This window comes from Procambarus clarkii, chromosome 3, assembly GCF_040958095.1.
Source record: "Procambarus clarkii isolate CNS0578487 chromosome 3, FALCON_Pclarkii_2.0, whole genome shotgun sequence".
In the NCBI taxonomy this organism is placed as follows: domain Eukaryota; kingdom Metazoa; phylum Arthropoda; class Malacostraca; order Decapoda; family Cambaridae; genus Procambarus; species Procambarus clarkii.
In genome coordinates, this window is record NC_091152.1 from 9,531,261 (window position 1) to 9,555,494 (window position 24,234).

General features: G+C 43.3%; 1 protein-coding gene across 1 annotated transcript; it reads left to right on the plus strand.

Annotated features, from left to right (window-relative positions):
- The first annotated feature begins 539 nt into the window (after positions 1–539).
- On the plus strand, positions 540–4,073 carry LOC138368082 (uncharacterized). The gene has a single exon (XM_069330384.1). The coding sequence runs from the start codon at positions 540–542 to the stop codon at positions 4,071–4,073; it is 3,534 nt and encodes a 1,177-aa protein (XP_069186485.1).
- Positions 4,074–24,234: the final 20,161 nt, after the last annotated feature.

Genomic DNA, 24,234 nt, shown 5'->3' on the forward strand with positions numbered 1-24,234 from the left:
AACATGAACTAGAAGTTTTGCGATTAGGTGGTGGTCGGAGGCAAACAACGGACACCAGTAGCTTCGATCCGGTACGCAACATCAAAATGGTCCCCAAATTCCATGAGAAGGAAGTGTCAAAATTCTTTGCAGCCTTCGAGAAAGTCGCTGCCTCTTTGGAGTGGCCAAGGGAGAATTGGGCCATCATGATACAGTCAGTCTTGACTGGGAAGGCCCAAATCGCCTACTCTACGTTATCCCTTGACGACTCCAGCGATTATGACAAGGTGAAGAAGGTTGTGCTCATGGCGTACCAATTGGTACCTGAGGCGTACAGGCAGAAATTTAGAAACCTGAAGAAGACCTCAGAGCACACTTTTACCGAATTCGCCACGATCAAGGAGCGACTTTTCCAGGAATGGTGTGCCTCTCGGAAGGTGGAGACCAAGGAAGACCTCGAGCAGCTGATTCTGCTGGAGGACTTCAAGGATTGTTTGACTGGAGACCTGAAGACGTACCTAGAGGAACAGCAGGTAGAGACCTTGAGTGCAGCAGCCACAATGGCTGAGGAATACATCCTGACTCATAGGCCATCTGCTAGGTACGTCCCGAAGACCTATTCAAGATATCCAGCCAAACATAAACCGGAAGATAGAACTGCCCCTCGTAGTGCCGCCAAGTCAACCTCGGATAGTCCTCGGAGGTTTAGTCCGAAGAGGGATGTATTGTGTTGGACCTGCGGTAAGAGAGGACATATTGCTGCGAAGTGTCGTAGCAGTTCAGGTAATAATCCCCGTAGGGAAGTCATGCTGATGAACAGTATAGTACCACCGACATCCACCCTAGAGAAGAGGAAAGGATTGTTCGCCCCATATACCTCCCAAGGATATGTAGCCAGTGGCCTTGCAAGTACGCCTGTGGTAATACTTAGAGACAGTGGAGCGGCCCAGTCTCTAATTCTGGAAACATCATTACCCGAAGGTATATCGGCGGATGAGATGCAGAAGGTAATCCTGGGTGGATTCCCTTCCACCTTGTACGTTGCCCCATTGGTACAAGTGCATCTGGACTCTCAGCACTTCAAAGGTGAGTGTCGGTTGGCCGTGGTGGATAGTCTTCCCATAAAGGGGATTGACGTGATATTAGCCAATGACTTAGCCCTAGGATTGTTACCCAACTGTCCCCTGGTAATGGATAATCCAGGACGTGAAGAGACCAGTCCCATCGCAGAAGTGCAAACCAGGTCTCAGGCGCACCTCCATGCACCACTAGATCTAAACACTTTGTTTGACTCTCCTCCTATCCCACAGGTTACAAGTAGCCATACACCAGTCCCGCCCGTCCAGATGCCGGTTCCTGAACACTGGACTCGAGCCCATCTGATAGAGGAACAGAAGAAGGACCCTCAGGTACGGAAGTTGGCCGACACCGTAGACTCTCCTGCGAAAGGAGGGGATCTATATGTGTGGTCAAGTGGTGTACTGTGTCGCCGGCATCCTCCGAAATACCCCCAGTCAAGTGCGGTAGGTGATCAGATAGTCGTCCCAGCCGTGTTCAGATCTAAGCTGTTAGAAACAGCCCATGCTAATAGATTTGCTGGACATGGTGGGATCTCTAAGACTTTCCACCGCCTAGCCAAAGGTTTCTACTGGCCGCATATGAAGGAGGACGTACGTCATTTCTGCAAGACCTGCCATGCCTGCCAAGTGGCCGGAAAAGCAAACCAGCCTGTCCCCAAAGCCCCTTTATACCCCATTCCATCAATAGGTGAGCCCTTCGAACACCTCATCTTGGATATAGTAGGCCCTCTTCCACCTGCTACCTCAGGGGTGAAGTATTTGCTAACAATACTAGATCGGGTTAGTAGGTACCCAGAAGCGATCCCCCTTAAAACCATCACAGCTAAGGTTTTGGTGAAACAACTGCTCTGGTTCATCTCACGATACGGTCTTCCCAAGACCATTCAGACGGACCAGGGGTCTAATTTCATGTCCCATTTGTTTCGCCAACAGATCGCCGACCTGGGAATCCGACAGGTTACCTCTAGTGCCTACCATCCCGAGTCTCAAGGAGCTTTGGAACGTTTTCACCAGACGTTGAAGGGCATGCTTCGGAAGTTTTGCTACGACAGGCAGAGTAAGTGGGTTGAAGAACTGCCCTACCTCCTATTTGCGGTAAGATCAGTGCCCAATGAATCCCTAGGAATCTCCCCATTCGAGATGATCTTTGGTCACTCAGTAAGAGGTCCCTTAGAGGTGGCACGAGACCATTGGCTGGACGCAGAAACCAACGAGGATATTGTGGACTGGTTGTCTACCAATAAAGGACGGCTGTTCTCAGCCTGGGAGATGGCTACAAGGACCTTAGAAAGTACACAAAGAACTATCAAGAACAGGTATGATAGGAGGACCAAGCAGAGGGAGTTCAAAGTAGGAGATCTGGTTTTAGTATGTACTCCTACAATAACTGGGAGCTTGAGCGCCAGATTCGTAGGTCCCTACCCGGTTGTAAAGAAGGTTACTAACCTCAATTACCTTCTTAGTACTCCAGACCGCCGTAAGAAAGAAACTCTGGTTCATGTTAATATGATCAAGAAGTACGAGGGTCGGGATACACTCCCCGTAACCTTAGTGACCACTAATGACGACATTGAGGAGGAAGAGGAGGTGTTGACTAACTCGGACATTCTGTTAAACTTGCAGGCAAAGTTGACACACGTGGCCGAAGGACATCAATCATCATTGCTGCAGATGATCCGGCAATACAAGCCTATCTTCGACGATGTTCCAGGATTAACATCTGTCTTGAGGCATGATGTCGAGCTGGAGGAAGGCGTCCGACCTATAAAGCAACACCCGTACCGTCTCAACCCACTGAAGAAACGGGTGGTGAAAGAGGAGGTAGATTACATGCTGAAACACCATCTGATAGCCCCGAGCACGAGCCCATGGTCATCCCCGATACTACTAGTGCCCAAACCTGGTAAGAAATACCGTCTTTGTATTGATTATCGCCAGGTGAATAAGGTCACAGTAGCAGATACCTACCCTCTCCCCAGAATAGAGGAATGTCTGGATGCCATAGGTAAAGCCCGTTACCTGACGAAGTTTGACCTGTTCAAAGGCTACTGGCAAGTTCCCCTCACGGAAAAGGCCAAACCCATATCAGCATTTGTGACACCCGACGGGCTGTTTGAATGTCAGGTGATGCCATTCGGGATGAAAAATGCGGCCTCCACTTTCCAGAGACTGATGGGTACTGTGTTGCGTGACGTAGAAAACACCTTAGTCTACATCGATGATGTATTAATATATGATGTAGATTGGCAGGATCATCTGCGTCACATAGAGAATTTCTTCAAGGCTATGCTCCAGTCAGGATTAGTGGTCAACCTGCATAAATCCGAGTTTGCCCGGACCTCTGTCATCTTCTTGGGTCATAAGGTTGGAGGAGGATGGATTGCGCCGAAGGCCAGCAAGATAGAGGCAATAATCCAGTATCCTACGCCAGCTACCAGGAAGGACATCTTGCGTTTCCTTGGTATGGCTGGTTTTTATCCTAAGTTTGTCCCTAATTTTTCCTCCATCGCCGCCCCCCTGACCAATCTGTTGAAGAAGGGGGTGAAATTAATATGGGATGAGAATTGCCAGAAGGCATTTGAGAGTCTCAAAGCAATTCTAATCTCTTCTCCGATCCTCAGGTCCCCGAGCTTTGAGGATAGATTTATCCTGACGGTCGACGCTTCTGATTATGGCTTGGGGTCCGTTTTATCCCAGACGGACGAGAAGGGGGTAGAACACCCGGTGGCCTATCATTCTAAGAAGTTCACCCCCAGCCAGCTTAATTACTCGGTCATAGAAAAGGAAACGTTGGCCTTAATTAATTCCGTCCAGCACTTCGAGGTATATTTAACAAGCAATGGCCATCCTATATTAATACGGACCGACCATAACCCTCTGAAGTTCCTGGCTCAGTTTAAGCAAAAGAACCTCAGGCTCACCAGATGGAGTCTACATTTGCAGCAATATCCCCTCCAGATTGAACACATAAAAGGGGTGGACAACGTGGTAGCTGACGCATTATCTCGTATCTAGATCCACGTACTAATTTGGTTTGTCTTCTCTTTTTATAGGAACCCAAACCAAATTCTTTTGGTGGGGAGGTGTTACGGACCCTGATCCAGCGTCCAATCTCGAAACAGTGACGGCCGCGCCATCTATGGGTCAGCTCCCGAAACCCCCTCCAAACCGACGACGTGTACTAGCTACGAGGGCCAGTTTCCAGCCTCGTTCAGCGCTCAACACTGCCGCCGCTGACCTCTGGTGAGGTGGTGCTCAGACTACAACGCCATCTATGGAGTGGATATGTCGGGCGTTTGTGTCTGAGCCTGTAAGTGTGGTGTTTTAGTGTCCCTGTTATTGATGACGTGTCTGCTTACAGAGCCGACCTGGGACCACTGTGATGGAAGTGGAGTCAGTCTACCCGAGGCAGCCAGTCTCCATACTGTGAAGTTTGCTGCAGCTGTTGTGACGTCGTCCCCCCCGGAAGAACACTGTGGTGTGTTAGCCTGCCAGTGGAGTGGCAGTGAAAGGATTTACCCGGGACCGACTGTTGGAGACGATAATCCACTGGGGTATTGAGGACAGGAGGGTGATTTGTGATATCACACGAGACTCCTGTCTAGGGCGTACCCCTTATATCGTTCGTGGAGTGGCCGTACCAGCCTTGGTGGCTCAGTACCTGCCAGCAGACCAGCTGGACGTGTGGTTGACGGCCTCCACGACGGTGCCCCCAGTGGACCTGTGTTGTGGCTGACCTGTGGCCAGGGTAGGCTCGGCATTCTCAGAGGACACGTCTTGAGGCCACGAAGAAAGCACCGCGGACTCAGCACCTAGCTTCTTGATCCAGTCTTCAGCAGAAGACTAGATTGTGCATGATCCCCTTGTAAAGTGTTAATACCCCTCCCCTTTGTGTACTCTTTTATTCTATATATTTAATCGGTGATGGTGAACATTATAATATTAAGTTCTTAACTTTCTTTCCCTACTCCCTTTTAAGTTACTTGCGTCACGGATCTCATCCCTTGATAGCCACTACTGGCTTGGGAATGGATACATATATCTTCCTCTAACAACATCAGAGTGAGAACCCCGTTGCGTCCCGAGAGGGCCGTAACATGGACTGCCTCGGGTCGTGCAAACTGACAATGGTACTAACTTTAAGTCTGATATTTTTTAACAATTTTGTAAAGACCATGGAATAACTCATAAGGTTTCCAGCCCATACCATCCACAGAGTCAGGGGGTAATTGAACGTTTCCATCTAACTCTGAAGCAGATGTTGAAGACATCGTGCGAGTTTTCACACCTGGGATGAGAATTTACCATATGTTTTGTTTGCGGCTAGAGAGGGGTACAAAGTTCACTGGGTTGTTCTCCTTTTGAGTTAGTCTTTGGCCATAAAGTTCGTGGACCCTTGCAAATGTTACAGGAGAATTTGTTAGGGAACGTAACGTTAACCGAAGGTTCGGCTTTCTTTGCGCAACACCACCAGAGACTCAAGGACTGCAAGGCGGCGGCACTAAAGTATCTTGGGAAGGCCCAAGAAAAGATGAAAGAACGAAACGATGCTAAGGCTAAGTGGCGGGTGTTTCAGCCTGGCGACCCTGTCCTGGTATTAAAGCCTTGACTAGGGAACACAATGTCCCACAAGTCCGAAGGCCCCTACATTGTTACATAAAAGACTGGGGACCTCACGTACAAAATGAGGCACTCTGACACGCGTAACCAGGTAATGCTTGTACACGTAAATCGGCTGAAGAAGTTCCAGGGCGCCAGGCCCACTGCACTAACCAATGTTTCCATTTCCAGTGAGGGAAAGGATGATTGTTCTGGAGACCCAACTAATCTCAGTCTCAATAATTCTAGTTCTGTGAATGCTGTGGAGGAGGGACTGTCCCATTTGCGGGTGGCCCAACATGAAGAGGTGCTGTCATTGCTTGATGAATTCTCCAGTCTGTTCGGGGAGATCCCGACCCAGACTGATGCCATTTGCCATGATATCAAGTTGACGGACTACACCCCCATTCACCTTCAACCCTATCGGATGAGTCCAGAAAAGAAGGCCATCGTACGGAAGGAGGTCAACTTCTTGCTCCATCACGGCCTCATCCGGCCGAGCCAGGGCTCTTGGTGCTCGCCCTGCCTTTTGGTCCCGAAACCAGACAGCTCCTGGCGATTGTGCACGACTGTCGGCAGCTCAACAAGGTGACCATTGTGGATGCCTACCCGCTGCCCCTCCTCGAGGACTGCATTGACGAGCTGGGAAACGCCAAGTACGTCTCGAAATTCGACCTCTCGAGGGGGTATTATCAAATCCCATTCACTGAACGTGCTAAACAACTAACTGCGTTCGTGACACCCGAGGGTGTTTTTGAGTATCAAGTGTTACCGTTCGGCTTGCGTAATGCCCCTGCCACGTTCCAGAGGCTAATGAACTCTTTGCTCGCTAATGTGCCAAATTGTCGGGCGTATTTGGATGATATTGTGCTCTTTGATAGTAATTGGGCTGACCACATAGTTAGGTTATGCCAGTTGTTTACAGTTTTGAAAAATGCAAATCTTACCTTAAATGCAGAAAAAGTGTCATTTTGGCCAAGGCACAGTGACGTACCTCGGTTATGAAGTGGGCCAAGGAAAAGTGTTACCACGGCAAGATAAAATCAGTGCCATTCTGGAGTATCCAGTGCTAAAGTCTAAAAAGGACGTTCAAAGATTTATCGGTATGTGTGCGTACTATCGACGCTTTTGTTAGAACTTTTCCAGTGTGGCCACTCCTCTCACAGACTTGTTGCGGAAGGCCGTTGAATTTAAGTGGTCATCAGACTGTGCAGAGGTATTTAAAAATTTGAAATTGATCTTAGCTTCCGCCCCAGTGCTCGCTAGTCCAAGGTTCAACAGACCATTTAAAATTCATATTGACGCGTCTGACTCGGGTGCTGGTGCAGTGTTGTTGCAAACTGGGGATGATTAAGTGGAACACCCAGTATACTATTACTGTGTGAAATTTGACAAGGCGCAACGCAATTATTCATTGGTAGAAAAAGAGGCGTTGGCGCTAGTGTTAACATGTAAAAAGTTCGAAGTTTACCTCACAGGTAATATAGTGGAAGTGTACACGGACCATAACCCACTAGTCTTCCTGACTCAGATGAAGGGGAAGAATAAACGCATCCTCAGGTGGGCATTGTACCTACAGGACTTCAATCTGTCTATTATCCACCTACCGGGCCGGCTCAATGTGATAGCCGATGCTCTGTCCCGGTTGCCTGAGTAACGTTCATCTGAGCCACAGGAAGCCATATACCAACTGTCATGCTTTAGTTATTTTTTTTTTTTTTGTAGGTTCTCCTGTGACATTAAATATTCCGTGTCCAATTTATTTACTTCCCTGTTTTTTTGTGTATTTATTCTCTCTCTTTCAGAGAATTCCTTTGTACTTTTCTTGCAGAGAAATTGTTGTTTTTGATTGATTTTTTTTGTCATAAATTTTCCTTTTTGTTCTCTGTATACTCTTACAAATAAAATATGACTACTATTCTAGTAGTCACATTTTTTTTTCTCTGAAGGGGGGAGGAGTGTTACGACCCTGGGTTCCTCAGTGGAAACCGGAGGTAAAAAATTGAGCTAAATAAACTACCTTATAGTATTGGACGCATCACGAGCTGCATTTGTTTGTATCTTCCCTGCCAGACGTAAGACTATTCTTGTTTCTCAAAGAGCTTTTAAAGACTGAACTTGGGGTTGATTATTAAATAATAAAATAGGCACCAACTATGTTTACTAATACTTTCTAATCATTTGTAAAGTAAACCTGAGTAAACTTGGGATAGGAATGCTGTACGATTAGTTGAGTAGTCTGCTGGCAGCGAGTGAACTGAGGGAGGAGAGTGGAGATGCTCTCTCTCTGGCTGGCATTCGTGGTGTCGAGATCTCCTCTGAGCTGCTTTGCAACCCTCTACCTTTTCTCCTCCTCCTTCCTTCCCTTACTTATTTCCCTTACCTTAAGTTAAGTATATCCTGTGTTGTAAGTGTGCCTACTCTGGTAATAAAGATTGGCGAGACCTGTGGGTAGTATTTGCCAGTGTTTTGGGTTCCCCTAAGTGTTGTGTTGTGTTGTATTAGGGTACCACGTGGTCTTGCTACCCTAAGCTGCATCAAGCTTCAGTTCTTAACCAGTAGTACTTTACCCTAGCTTGTTCACTGTGTAAACCTTGTATCCTGCTTATGTGGACCAAGGCTTTTAATGTAAAATAGTGTGGTAAAGTAAATATTATTATTGTTATTGGTGTGAATGTATATGGGGGGTTGTTAAGGGGTTAATAAATAAGTAAGTTAGTAAAGGAGTATCCATTCTTCCTGTGTAGGAGATCTATGATCAACCTCTAGACTGGCATTGTGTAGCCAATTCATATTCACTGTGGATATTCCACATGGGAGCCGGGCCTTTTGGATCTCCCATAGTTGATAACTCTTAATGCTAACTACTGCCCCTACATCCATGTTATACTAGACTCCCCATAGAACACTCTTTTGTATCAGTCCCGTACCACGTGGGTAGCCTAAGAGGCCAAGTTGAGTTGGGCGCCGATTCTAACACCGAATCAGAATTCATTATCCCTTTGATTTTAAGTAATTCCACACTTAACGTAAATCCAATTTCATATAGTACTAGTGGGTATCAAGCCCCAAGGTTTATTGATTAGCATGATCGATCATGCTAATCAATTTTAATTGATTATAAAAATATCAAAGCAATAAAAATAATTATTGCTCAGTGGTAATTGTATGGTGGTGGCAGCGCAAGGCGATTCTATAGTTTTGCTAGAAGTCTAATTTACGTCATAAGGTTGTAGAATCTTAAGTCGGTCAACGGCTTAAGACCACGTGGCATGGGGTCGGCTCAAGTATAGCTCCGGGGGTCCCAATGTGATAGATACCAGTTGCATTGATGGGTTGCATTGATACCTGTAGATACCAGTTGCGTTGCTCCTGGGAGTATGGGTTCAAGTCACTTCTGGGGTGTGAGTTTTCAGTTGCATATAGTTCTGGGGACCATTCAGGCTTGCTCGCATTTGTGTTCCTCACATGTTCCCCAAAGAATGAGATGATTTGATAAAATGCTATGCCCAAGATTACCATCCGAGTGCCGGTGGGGAAGTGGTTCAAATAGCTTTGGCTATCATTTCCTTATGTCCGGTCATGATGGTCAAGCGGATTAAGGCGTCCTGTAGATACCAGTTGCGTTGCTCCTGGGAGTATGGGTTCAAGTCACTTCTGGGGTGTGAGTTTTCAGTTGCATATAGTCCTTTGGACCATTCAGGCTTGTTCGTATTTGTGTTCCTCATGTGTGCCCCAAAGAATGAGGTGATTTGATAAAATGCTATGCCTAAGAATACCATCCGAGTGCCAGCGGGGAAGTGGTTCAAATAGCTTTGGCTATCACTTCCTTATGTCCGGTCGTGATGGTCAAGCGGATTAAGACGTCCTGTAGAAACCAGTTCCGTTGCTCCTGGGAGTATGGGTTCAATTCCCTTCTGGGGTGTGAGTTTTCAGTAGCATATAGTCCTGGGGACCATTCAGGCTTGTTCGCATTTGTGTTCCTCACATGTGCCCCAAAGAATGAAGTGATTTGATAAAATGATATGCCCAAGATTACCATCCGAGTGCCGGCTGGCAAGTGGTTCAAATAGCTTTGGGTATCACTTCCTTATGTCCGTTCGTGATGGTGAAGCGGACTAAGGTTATTTATGCCCGAAACGCTTTGCGTAATAGTGGCTTTAGGCATTGTATGTACTAGCTCTACCTATAAGTCAACCAATCTTTGTAAAAATTTATTGTAAGTATGTACCTTACCTAAATAAACATTTTATTTTATTTTATTTAAGGTGTCCTGTAGATAACAGTTGCGTTGCTCCTGGGAAAATGGGTTCAAGTCACTTCTGGGGTGTGAGTTTCAGTTGCATATAGTCCTGGGGACCATTCAGGCTTGTTCGCATTTGTGTTCCTCACGTGTGCCCCAATGAATAAGATGATTTGATAAAATGCTATGCCCAAGATAACCATCCGAGTGCCGGCGGGGAAGTGGTTCAAATAGCTTTGGATATCACTTCCTTATGTCCGTTCGTGATGGTCAAGCGGATTAAGGTGTCCTGTAGATACCAGTTGCGTTGCTCCTGGGAATTTGGGTTCAAGTCACTTCTGGGGAGTGAGTTTTCAGCTGCATATAGTCCTGGGGACCATTCAGGTTTTTTTGCATTTGTGTTTCTCATGTGTGCCACAAAGAATGAGGTGATTTGATAACATGCTATGCCCAAGATTACCCTCCGAGTGCCGGCGGGTAAGTGGTTCAAATAGCTTTGGCTATCACTTCCTTATGTCTGGTCGTGATGGTCAAGCGGATTAAGGCATCCTGTAGATACCAGTTGCGTTGCTCCTGGGAGTATTGGTTCACGTCACTTCTGGGATGTGAGTTTTCAGTTGCATATAGTCCTGGGGACCATTCAGGCTTGTTCACATTTGTGTTCCTCACATGTGCCCAAAAGAATGATGTGATTTGATAAAATGATATGCCCAAGATTACCATCCGAGTGCCAGCGGCGAAGTGGTTCAAAAAGCTTTGGCTATCACTTCCTTATGTTCGGTCGTGATGGTCAAGCAGATTAAGGCGTCCTGTAGATACCAGTTGCTTTGCTCCTTGTACGACATATATATGTATATATATATATATATATATATATATATATATATATATATATATATATATATATATATATATATATATATATATATATATATATATATATATATATATATTCTGGGGTGTGAGTTTTCAGTTGCATATTGTCCTGGGGACCATTCAGGCTTGTTCGCATATATATATATATATATATATATATATATATATATATATATATATATATATATATATATATATATATAAATATATATATATATATATATATAAATATATATATATATATATATATATATATATATATATATATATATAAATAAATATATATATATATATATATATATATATATATATATATATATATATATATATATATATATATATATATATATATATATATATATATATATATATATATGTGTCGTACCTAGTAGCCAGAACGCACTTCTCAGCCTACTATGCAAGGCTTGATTTGCCTAATAAGCCAAGTTTTCCTGAATTAATTTATTTGCTCTAATTTTTTTCTTATGAAATGATAAAGGTACTCATTTCATTATGTATGAGGTAAAAAAAAATTATTGGAGTTAAAATTACCGTAGATATATGACCGAACCTAACCAACCCTACCTAACCTATCTTTATAGGTTAGGTTTGGTTAGGTAGCCGAAAAAGTTAGGTTAGGTTAGGTTAGGTAGGTTAGGTAGTCGAAAAACCATTAATTCATGAAAACTTGGCTTATTAGGCAAATCGGGCCTTGCATAGTAGGCTGAGAAGTGCGTTCTGGCTACTAGGTACGACATATATATATATATGTGTGTGTGTATATCACGAAAATAAACACGTGATTAAGAATGTGACAATGTCAGACCACGGAGGAAAATGAAACAGGAATTTCCTTAAGTACTTTCGTATATTAAATACATCTTCAGAAGGAATGAAGAAGGAATCAGAAGGAATCTTCCTTCTGAAGACGTATTTAATATACGAAAGTACTTAAGGAAATTCCTGTTTCATTTTCCTCCGTGGTCTGACATTGTCATATACATATATATATATATATATATATATATATATATATATATATATATATATATATATATATATATATATATATATATATATATATATATATATATATATATATATATATATATATATATATATATATATATATATATATATATATATATATATATATATATATGTATATGTATTTTATGCGGAAAATCCACAGAGAAATATGAAATGAGGTGAACGTTTCGGCTTTGTTAAAGCCTTTGTCAACACCAGACTGACTAAGGAGAAGGGAGAAGAGGGGAAGATATATAGGCCGACACCTGACCAACCCATCCCAAGGGTTGGTCAGGTGTAATTAACCAAAAACAGGTATAGCTTAGCTTAGAATGGTCAAAGAGGATTAAGCGGTCAGAGAATAAGGATAAAAGATTAAAGAAAAGCCTCATGAACACACAATATATGAATATACAATTAAAATGAGACATTGTAAGCCTCTATATCAGAGTTGTTTCTTAAACTGTTGTGCAATATTATAACTTAAAAATGGATCAAGTTTGTACATTCCAGTACTAACATTAAGAAGATTTGGACACTGACTGATTAGAGCAAACTCAATCAAATTCCGTTCCACGAAATCCCCACAATTGGTAATGCTTTTTGCCCCATTCCAGTTAATATTGTGATCGCATAAACTCGTATGTAGATACAATGCATTAGACGTTTGGGCAGTTCTAATACTATAAGCATGTTGTGACAACCGCAATTGTAAGGACTTTCCTGTTTGTCCAAGGTACACAGAATCACAATCATTGCAGGGAATCGAATACACACAACCTGCTGTATCAGGGGAGTTTTTTATTAAATTGGATTTGATCGTACTATTAGTGAACACCATATTTATATTAAGTTTCTTAAAAATCAGAGACAATTTTTCAAGTCCACTCTTGAAATTTTGATTGAGGAATTTGATTGAGTCTGCTCTAATCAGTCAGTGTCCAAATCTTCTTAATGTTAGTACTGGAATGTACAAACTTGATCCATTTTTAAGTTATAATATTGCACAACAGTTTAAGAAACAACTCTGATAGAGAGGCTTACAATGTCTCATTTTAATTGTATATTCATATATTGTGTGTTCATGAGGCTTTTCTTTAATCTTTTATCCTTATTCTCTGACCGCTTAATCCTCTTTGACCATTCTAAGCTAAGCAATACCTGTTTTTGGTTAATTACACCTGACCAACCCTTGGGATGGGTTGGTCAGGTGTCGGCCTATATATCTTCCCCTCTTCTCCCTTCTCCTTAGTCAGTCTGGTGTTGACAAAGGCTTTAACAAAGCCGAAACGTTCACCTCATTTCATATTTCTCTGTGGATTTTCCGCATATATATATATATATATATATATATATATATATATATATATATATATATATATATATATATATATATATATATATATATATATATATATATATATATATATATATATATATATATATATATATATGTCGTACCTAGTAGCCAGAACGCACTTCTCAGCCTACTATGCAAGACCCGATTTGCCTAATAAGCCAAGTTTGCATGAATTAATATATTTTCTCTAATATTTTTCTTATGAAATGATAACGCTTCCCATTTCATTATGTATGAGGTCAATTTTTTTATTGGAGTTAAAATTAACGTAGATATATGACCGAACCTAACCAACCCTACCTAACATAACCTAACCTATCTTTATAGGTTAGGTTAGGTAGCCGAAAAAGTTAGGTAAGGTTAGGTAGTCGAAAAACAAATAATTCATGAAAACTTGGCTTATTAGGCAAATCGGGCCTTGCATAGTAGGCTGAGAAGTGCGTTCTGGCTACTAGGTACGACATATATATATATATATATATATATATATATATATATATATATATATATATATATATATATATATATATTTATATATATATATATATATATATATATATATATATATATATATATATATCGTACCTAGTAGCCAGAACGCAATTCTCAGCCTACTATGCAAGGCCCGATTTGCCAAATAAGCCACGTTTTCATGAATTAATTGGTTTTCGACTACCTAACCTACCTAACCTAACCTAACCTAACTTTTTCGGCTACCTAACCTAGCCTAACCTATAAAGATAGGTTAGGTTAGGTTAGGTAGGGTTGGTTAGGTTTGGTCATATATCTACGTTAATTTTAACTCCAATAAAAAAAATTGACCTCATGCATAATGAAATGGGTAGCTTTATCATTTCATAAAAAAAAATTTGAGAAAATATAATAAATCCGGAAAACTTGGCTTATTAGGCAAATCGGGCCTTGCATAGTAGGCTGAGAAGTGCGTTCTGGCTATTAGGTACGACATATATATATATATATATATATATATATATATGTCGTACCTAGTAGCCAGAACTAACTTCTCAGCCTACTATGCAAGGCTCGATTTGCCTAATAAGCCAAGATTTCCTGAATTAATATATTTTCTCTAATTTTTTTCTGATGAAATGATAAAGCTACCAATTTCATTATGTACGAGGTCAATTTTTATTATTGGAGATAAAATTAACGTAGATATATGACCGAACCTAACCAACCCTACCTAACCTAACCTAACCTATCTTTATAGGTTAGGTTAGGTTAGGTAGCCGAAAAAGTTAGGTTAGGTTAGGTTAGGTAGGTTAGGTTGTCGAAAAACAATTAATTCATGAAATCTTGGCTTATTAGGCAAATCGGGCCTTGCATAGTAGGCTGAGAAGTGCGTTCTGGCTACTAGGTACGACATATATATATATATATATATATATATATATATATATATATATATATATATATATATATATATATATATATACATATATATATATATATATATATATATATATATATATATATATATATATATATATATATGTCGTACCTAGTAGCCAGAACTCACTTTTTGGCCTACTATTCAAGGCCCGATTTGCCTAATAAGCCAAGTTTTCCTGAATTAATATATTTTTTCTAATTTTTTTCTTATGAAATGATAAAGCTACCCATTTCATTATGTATGAGGTCAATTTTTTTTTATTGGAGTTAAAATTAACGTAGATATATGACTGAACCTAACCAACCCTACCTAACCTAACCTAACCTATCTTTATAGGTTAGGTTTGGTTAGGTAGCCGAAAAAGTTAGGTTAGGTTAGGTTAGGTAGGTTAGGTAGTCGAAAAACAATTAATTCATGAAAACTTGGCTTATTAGGCAAATCGGGCCTTGCAAAGTAGGCTGAGAAGTGCGTTCTGGCTACTAGGTACGACATATATACATATATATATATATATATATATATATATATATATATATATATATATATATATATATATATATATATATATATATATATATATATATATATATATATATATACAAAATTGTAGATGACAAGTGAATACAAAATGAAAATAGCATTACTAATATATTTTTATTTTTGCCTCTTTACAATAAAGAGTGAATAGTGACAAATAAACAATAAGTAATAAACTGAGTGGAATACATTAAGCAGGTAGTGCTTGTGCATCAGTAAATTACAGTTACATTATAATCGCAGAAATCGCTTGTTAAACTATATATATCTTCAATGCAGAAATTTGTGCAAATCATATTCTATTGAACTCCTCTCCACTGTGTTACCTGACAAGGATAAAGCAATCTCTCCATGTCTAGGAAAAACAAAGAACTTCTAGATGATTTTTTTCATTGTTTCTTTCAAGAGGTCTGGCCAGCCGAACCAGATATCATTACCGTGGACACGAAGTGTAGTGTATCCTTGTTTACTCATATACTCTAAAAGACCTTCCCTTCCCTCAGGAGTGTGTATGTACTCTACACATAGGAGACGAATCTTGATCTTGTCCCAGGGAATCGTCAGCAAAACCTGCCACCAGAAATATGTCTTATTGCAATGATCATAAATGTTAACGCGACTGACTCAGCTCCGCTACCAGCATCTGTTGATTAACATACATCATTGTGAGAAGTAATATTTATATTCCTCATATGTTAATAAATGTATGAGAACAATATGTTAAAGAGGAGTAAAGTTTCTTAAAATTTATGACCGTACTCACTTTCACACTCACTCGCTCACTCACTCACTCATGCACTCACTGAATTACTCACGCACACAAACACACTCACTTATGCACACACACACACTCACACACACACACACGCACACACACACACACACACACACATACACATACACACACACACACACACACACACATACACACACACACACACACACAAGCCGCCGGGTTGGACCTTACAATTGTACCAAGAATAGACCTGTTCTGGTGCAATTCTCCAATGAGGAGGCTGTGGAGTACATAATGAGGAACAAGCATTTACTCAGTGGAAGTGAAACCCATTACAATGTGTTTATAGAGAGGTTTATGACGAAAGATGAGCAAATAGCCCACAAGAATAGATGGCAACAACGAAAAGATCCAATTAAGCACTGTCGGCTGTATGGCCTTCTCCATTGAAAATGAGGGGGGAATAAGAATCAGGGGTGAACCCATAGCCATCTCAAACTCCAACACAGTGCTCGGGTACAACTTCAACAGGCTACTCAACTCCTCCCAGTAAGACAGCGATGGCCCGGGGCTCACTGGCGAGGCTCTTCCGTTTCAAGCAAGCCCCATCCCACATCAAGCTCCACCTGTACAGAATGATCATAAGGCCTAGCTTGGAATACCCCTACGTTCCCCTGAACCTCACCAACAAATCCAACATGCTGAAGATTCAACGAGTACAAAACAAAGCACTTCGCTTTGCAGAGGGCCTGACTCTGAGGGACAGGGTAAGAACTGACCAAATCCATGAGACGCTCAACATGAAGCCAATGAACATTAGGCTTAGCTACCTGGCCAGAAGATAGCTGTACCGTATGAAGAACATGTATGTCCCAGACCCAGAAAATCCCTTCGTAGCAGAAAACACCACCAGCGACTAAGAGATCCACGAACCACCACACAGAACCAAAAGAATCACTCTCCAACAAAAAGTGATCAGACATATCCATGATGAGGCCTTCCCAAGCCCTCAGATACTAAGCGGTCTGCCAGACGATCCAGATGAGTGGCCCATCCCGGACCCAATCTACACCAAATGAAGAATAAAGAAATAAAAAAAAAAAATAAATAAATAAATAAATAAATAAAAAAAAAAAAAAAAAAAAAAAAAAAAAAAAAAAAAAAATACATAAATAAATAAAACACCTACAAAAAAAATATAAAACCAAAAAACCATTTGTCGTGGCGTCAGAAGTGTAACTACCCTGATGTTTCTAAGATTAGCCTCCTTCAGCGAACTCCATCGGCTCTAGTGCTTTAGGACACCAACAAGGTCACAAACACTAGCCCCCCCAGCCAATGTACTGACAACCCAACATAACACATACGCAAACAAACAACACATACAAAAATGTCAACCCATGGTGGACAGGCCACCGAACTTTCAAACCTCCTCTCTCTCTACACCCGCATCCTCTTCCTGAATTTCATCTCCCCATCCCTCTACCTCCCCCATCCTTTCCATTCCCTATGGACATCAAAGCAAAGACACCGAACTAGCCTCTCAGGTAGTCTCACCTCCCAGGTCACATCCCAGGTCACCTCCCAGGTCACCTCCCAGGTCGCATCCTCCCCAACTCAGCCCTCCTATACCTCCCCCCTGCCTCAGCCTCCCAAAACCCCCCTGTCCCTTCCACATATGCACCTCCTTAACGATTCCCCTGCCCCTGCTACATCACACCTGTCAACGACCCCAGTGGGTCAAGCCATGCCCTCCCCAAACCCACCTTCCCATCCCCCCTCCCCAACTACCCCTTCCTACTCCCCTGCCCCTTCTACCCCATTGACTTCAATTCCATCTACTCCATCCCAGCTTCCACTGCACCCCTCTTCCACTCACCCCCAAACCCCACCCAACCCTCACCCCTCCTATGCACCTCCAGCCCACATTTAACCCCCTCACCTTGTGACCCCCTAACACCTTCCCCCATCTCCCGCTTCCCCTCTTCTACCCAAAACCCCCACCTACCCCCGATTCCCCCCTAACTAATACACCCTCTCTTCCACTCCCAGCACCCATGCTCCATTCTCATCTCAGCCCTCTCCCCTCAGTATCCCTCTCCCCCCCAACCTCCCAACCTCTATCTGACTCTCAGTCTTACTCTATTTCTCAACCCCCCCTATGCTATTCAGACCCCTAACTTTCAGACCCATTATGCCCTTCCTACCCCCCTAGATGCCCAGACCCCATTCGCCTACCAGGCACTCCCAGGCACCCCCCTAGCACCCCCCCACTCACCCCCACAGCCCCCACTTGCCCCCCAGACACCCCCCAGTTCCCCCCAGACCCCTGGTGAAAGGGGGAACTCTGACACCCGAGTTTCCAAGAAGAGTCTCAGGGTTTGGTACACCAATGCTGATGGGGTAGCCAATAAAGCAGAAGAGATAAAAGAAAGAGTTAGTGAGGCAGACCCAGACATAGTGGCAATAGTGGAAACTAAAATAAATGGCATGATCTCGTATGCAATCTTTCCAGAGGGGTACCAGGTGATAAGAAAAGAAAGGACACAGAGACAGGGAGGAGGAGTGGCACTACTAATAAAGCGGAAATGGAAGTTTGATGAGCTGGAAAATCCGGGTACCAATGAAAGCACGAGCTTCATACATGGAACTCTGACAGTGGATGGGAAGAAGATTGTAATCTTGATACTCTACAATCCCCCACCAAACAGTAGAAGGCCCAGGCAGGAGTACGAGGACAGCAACAAGACATGTATAGATGAACTGCAGAGGGCTGCAACTTTAGCGCATAGAATGAGAGCGAAGCTGCTGGTCATGGGGGACCTAAATCACGGAGAGATAGATTGGGAAACGAGGAATCCCCATGGCGGGGAGGAGACCTGGGGAGAGAAGCTGGTAGACGTTATTGACAGGAATTTCCTAACACAGCATGTGAAAGAAGATACTAGGGAAAGAGAGGGGATACGCCCAGCCTATTAGATCTCATTTTCACCCAGAATGTAGAAGACATCGAGCAGTTGGAACATGAAATACCACTAGGAGCTAGTGACCATTGTGTCCTAGTCTTTGACTACATGATGGAGCTTAAAATTGTGACCAAAGGACAAGAGGTCCGGGAAAGGAGACTTGATTACAGAAAAGGGGACTACAGAAGGATAAGGGACTACCTGGGAGAAGTGCAGTGGGAGGAAGAACTTAGAGGAAAAACAGTGCAAGGTATGATGAATCAAGTCATACTGAAATGGAAGGAGGCTGAAGAGAGATTTATTCCAACAATAAAGGAAAAAGCAGGAGGGAATATAATAACCCATGGTTTAATAGACAGTGTCAGGAAGCAAAGGTGAGAAGCAGGAGGGAGTGGAGGAAGTACAGAAGACAAAGGACAGAGGACAACAGGATTAGATGTAACAGAGCTAGGAATGATTACATTAACATAAGACGAGTGTTGGAAAGAAATTATGAGAATGATATTGCAGTCAAAGTGAAAAAGCAACCAAAATTACTACATAACCATATAAGAAGGAAGATGTCGGTAAATGACCAAGTGACAAGACTGAGGAAAACAGAAGGGGCATATACAGAAAGCGACAAGGAAATCTGCGAGGTACTGAATGCAAAATTCCATGGAGTGTTCACAACCGAGCCTGAGCAGCTCCCATTGTTAGAAGAGATTACCCTAGATGAAAGACTATCTGATATAGAGGTGACAGCAGAGGATGTAATGAAACAGTTGACAACACTGGATGCAAATGAAGCTGTTGGACCAGACAAAGTATCACCGTGGATACTTAAAGAGGCAGCGCAGGCTCTCAGCGTGCCTCTGGCAATGATCTTTAATGAGTCACTTATGTCGGGAGAATTGCCCAGTTGCTGGAAGGAGGCAAATGTCGTACCGATTTTCAAAAAAGGTGATAGGGAGGAGGCACTTAACTACAGATCCGTATCACTGACAAGCATCCCCTGCAAAATACTTGAAAGAATAATTAGGCTAAGACTTGTTGAGCACCTCGAGAGCATTGGGTTTGTAAACAAGCACCAACATGGGTTCTGGACAGGGAAATTATGCCTAACAAACCTTTTAGAATTCCATGATAAAGTAACAAGGATAAGGCAGGACAGAGAAGGCTGGGCAGACTGCATATTTCTTGACTGCCAAAAGGCCTTTGATACGGTACCGCACATGAGACTGCTATACAAACTTGAGAGGCAGGCAGGAGTAAGCGGAAAGGCCCTAGTATGGGTGAAGAACTACCTAACAGGAAGGAGCCAGAGGGTAATGGTAAGGGGCGAGAAGTCGGACTGGCGAACAGTAACAAGTGGAGTACCTCAAGGATCGGTGCTGTGACCAATCCTCTTTCTAATTTACGAAAATGATATGTTTACAGGAGTGGAATCATACATGTCAATGTTTGCGGATGACGCAAAATTAATGAGAAGAGTTGTGACAGACAGGGATTGCAGGATTCTCCAAGAGGACCTGAACAGATTGCAGAGATGGTCAGAGAAATGGCTACTAGAATTCAACACGAGCAAATGTAAAGTTATGGAAATGGGATCAGGTGACAGGAGACCAAAGGGACAGTACACAATGAAGGGGGAACAGCCTACCTGTAATGACTCGAGAAAGAGACCTGGGAGTGGATGTGACACCTAATCTAACTCCTGAGGCACATATAAATAGGATAACGACAGCAGCGTACTCTACACTGGCGAAAATTAGAACTTCATTCAGAAACCTAAATGAGGAGGCTTTTAGGGCGCTTTACACTGCCTACGTAAGACCCGTCTTAGAGTATGCCGCCTCATCATGGAGTCCCCATCTGAAGAAGCATATAATGAAACTGGAAAAGGTTCAGAGGTTTGCGACGAGACTCGTCCCAGAGCTACGAGGGATGGGGTATGAAGAGCGCCTGAGGGAACTGTGCCTTACGACACTAGAAAGAAGAAGGGAGAGGGGGGACATGATAGGAACGTATAAGATACTCAGAGGAATTGACAGAGTGGACATAGACGAAATGTTCACACGGAATAGTAACAGAACGAGAGGACATGGATGGAAGCTTGAAACTCAGATGAGTCACAGAGATGTTAGGAAGTTTTCTTTTAGCGTGAGAGTAGTGGGGAAATGGAATGCACTTCAGGAACAGGTTGTGGAAGCAAATACTATTCATAATTTTAAAACCAGGTATGATAGGGAAATGGGACAGGAGTCATTGCTGTAAACAACCGATAGCTGGAAAGGCGGGATCCAAGAGTCAATGCTCGATCCTGCAGACACAACTAGGTGAGTACAACTAGGTGAGTACACACACACACACACACACACACACACACACACACACACAATCTTTAGGGATTAGAAGGGTGTAAGGAACTTTCAGAACATTATATACCACATATGTCAGACCAATCCTGGAGTATGCGGCTCCAGCATGGAGTCCATATCTAGTCAAACATAAGACTAAACTGGAAAAAGTTCAAAGGTTTGCCACCAGACTAGTACCAGAACGGAGAGGCATGAGCTTCGAGGAGAGACTACGGGAATTAAACCTCACGTCACTACGAGACAGAGGAGTTAGAGGGAACATGATCACCAGATACAAGATAATCAGAGGAATTGATAGGGTAGATAAAGACAGACTTTTTAACACAAGGGGGCACACGCACTAGGGGACACAGGTGGAAATTGAGTCCCCAAATGAGCCATAGAGAAGTTAGAAAGAATTTTTTTAGTGTCAGAGTAGTAGACAAATGGAATGCATTAGAAAGTGATGTGGTAGAGGCTGACTCCATACACAGCTTCAAGTGTAGATATGATAGAGCCCAATTGGCTCAGGAACCTGTACACCTGTTGATTGACGGTTGAGAGGCGGGACCAAAGAGCCAGAGCTCAACCCCCGCGAGCACAATTAGGTAAATTAGGCAATTAGGTAAGTACACACACACACACACACACACACACACACACACACACACACACACACACACACACACACTCTCACTCACACACACACACACTCACACACACACACACACACACACACATACACACACACACACTCATACTCACACTCACACACACACACACACAAACACACACACACACACACACACACACACACACACACACACACACACACACACACACACACACACACACACACACACACACACACACACACACACACACACACACACACACACACACACACACACACACACACACACACAGTCTTGGGTCAGCTTTGATCGTGAGCAGACGTGTAGGGTCAGCTGTCCGCGTTAACCGAGGGAGCAATAGGGTTCAAGGGAGCGGGTGTACTGTGCAGTGAGAATCGGGACAGTGTAAATTGAACAGTGGCATTGTAATGCAACACATTGTTCACATCTCGTGGTGAATTAACTTAGTGAATTTAGAGAAGATAGCTAGTGAAGATCGACTTCTTGAGGCAACATCAGTCGCATCAACAGGGACCCACGTGGAGACCTAAAGACCTCACAGGATTACCGACGACACGCCGTGTATTCACCTGGAATGCTTGTGGGGGGCTGGCTGGTAAGTGTCTCTCATAAGTCTCCAACAGTGTGCAAGGTTTATATAATATCATATCATAGACACTATTGCATTCCATTCAATAATACAATTGTAATAATACAATCGTGGTAGACAGGTAACAGGGACAGCAACTGTGAGCTCACTGGGAACCCAGATAAGCCGCTAATCCTCCCCCCCCACCACCCGCCTTAATCTGAAGACTACACCTCACCCACCTCTTAACCCCCCATTTCACTCTCCCAACACACTTCCCCCCCACAACCCCCCCACTCCCACTCTCCCAAAACACTCCCCCCCCCCCTACCACACCCACTCACACTAGGACTATTCTTGCTCTCTCTTTCTCTTGCTCTCTCTCTCTTGACAAGGGCAAAATAGAAGGTGGATGCAACAGGGACACAGGGAACAGCCAAAGTGACCAAACGAGGGACATGTTAACCCAAGTTCTGGAGGAATTCACGAAGGAGATGCAGGAAATGAGGATTACAATTAACAACCTGCAAAGTGAGCTGACATCAGCAAGGGAGGAGATCAAATCCCTCACAGAGAAAAATAAAAAGACCGACCATCAGATTATCATCCAAAGGGAAGGTGGGAATGTTACATTGGAAGGAAATGCCTCTGTACATGAAACATTTGCAGACATACTGAAAAAGAGCTCAGAAGCTATGGACACAGTGAGGGAGGTAGCCATGCAAGCAGCCACCTCACAGGAAGCAGCAAGGTGCATCACTCAGCTGCTGGAGAGAAAAAGATCAGTGGTAGTTGTAGGCATCAAAGAACAGGAAGGATCCAACAGGCAAGAATGGAATAGCAAGGATAGAGAGGCAGTACAGGGGCTACTGAAGGGGTTACAGATGGAAGGGGCTTAACGAAACATTGAAAGGTTTTCAGGTTGGGCTGGTACAACAAGGACAGAAACCGACTTGTAAAGGTGGTGTTTACAAACGAAACCACGAAGGAGGATATTCTCGAAAGGAAGAGTCAACTGCAGCATGTGGAGGGATACAAGAAAGTATTCCTGCAGAGGGACAGGACGAAGAAGGAGAGAGCCAGGGCAGCAGAGGCAAGGAGGAAGCGCAGGGAGAGAGGAGCAAACCAGGAAATCACAGCCCCCAACACAACAGTCCTAGAGACAAGAGGCGAACCCAAAACCAGCATCCCAGCAACATCAGAGGGGAGGACAACACCACCACCCCCCTCTGCATAGAAACCCTCCCTTCCCCTCACCCTACCTGCCCCCACCCAACCCTCCCTCCCCCCCACCCCATTCTTACCCTGTCATCCCTTCCCCATTCCCATCATGTCCCCCCTTTCACCTTTCCCCCCCCTGTCCCCCCTCCCTCTTCATCCCATACCCTCCCTATTCCTCCTCACCACGTATCCTCCATGTCCCCCCTATCTCCTTAACCCACACCCTACCTGTCCCCACTTCCCTGAAACCCCCACCCCTCACCCCAAACTCCTCTGAGACCCTGCAAACCACCTCACAGATCATCTCACCCACTGAAAAGCTTCCCACACCAGCAGAATGCTCGCCAAGAAAGGGACAAGAAAATGAACTGAAGAAAGTGAGCTTCAAGGCAATGTACACTAACATAGATGGAATTACAAATAAAACAAGTGAACTCGGAGAATGGGCACTAGAAGAAAACCCAGACATAATAGCACTCACAGAAACAAAGCTAACAAACACCATAACAAACACAGTGTTTCCACAGAGCTACTATGTAGTGAGGAAAGAGAGAGAAGGGAGAGGAGAAGGGGGTGTAACTTTGCTACTAAGAGAAGGTTGGAGTTTCGAAGAGATGGTAATTCAGAACTGT

Bases quoted from the DNA above. Each gene is read 5' to 3' on its own strand.
- LOC138368082 (XM_069330384.1), top strand. From the start codon at position 540: ATGGCTGAGGAATACATCCTGACTCATAGGCCATCTGCTAGGTACGTC.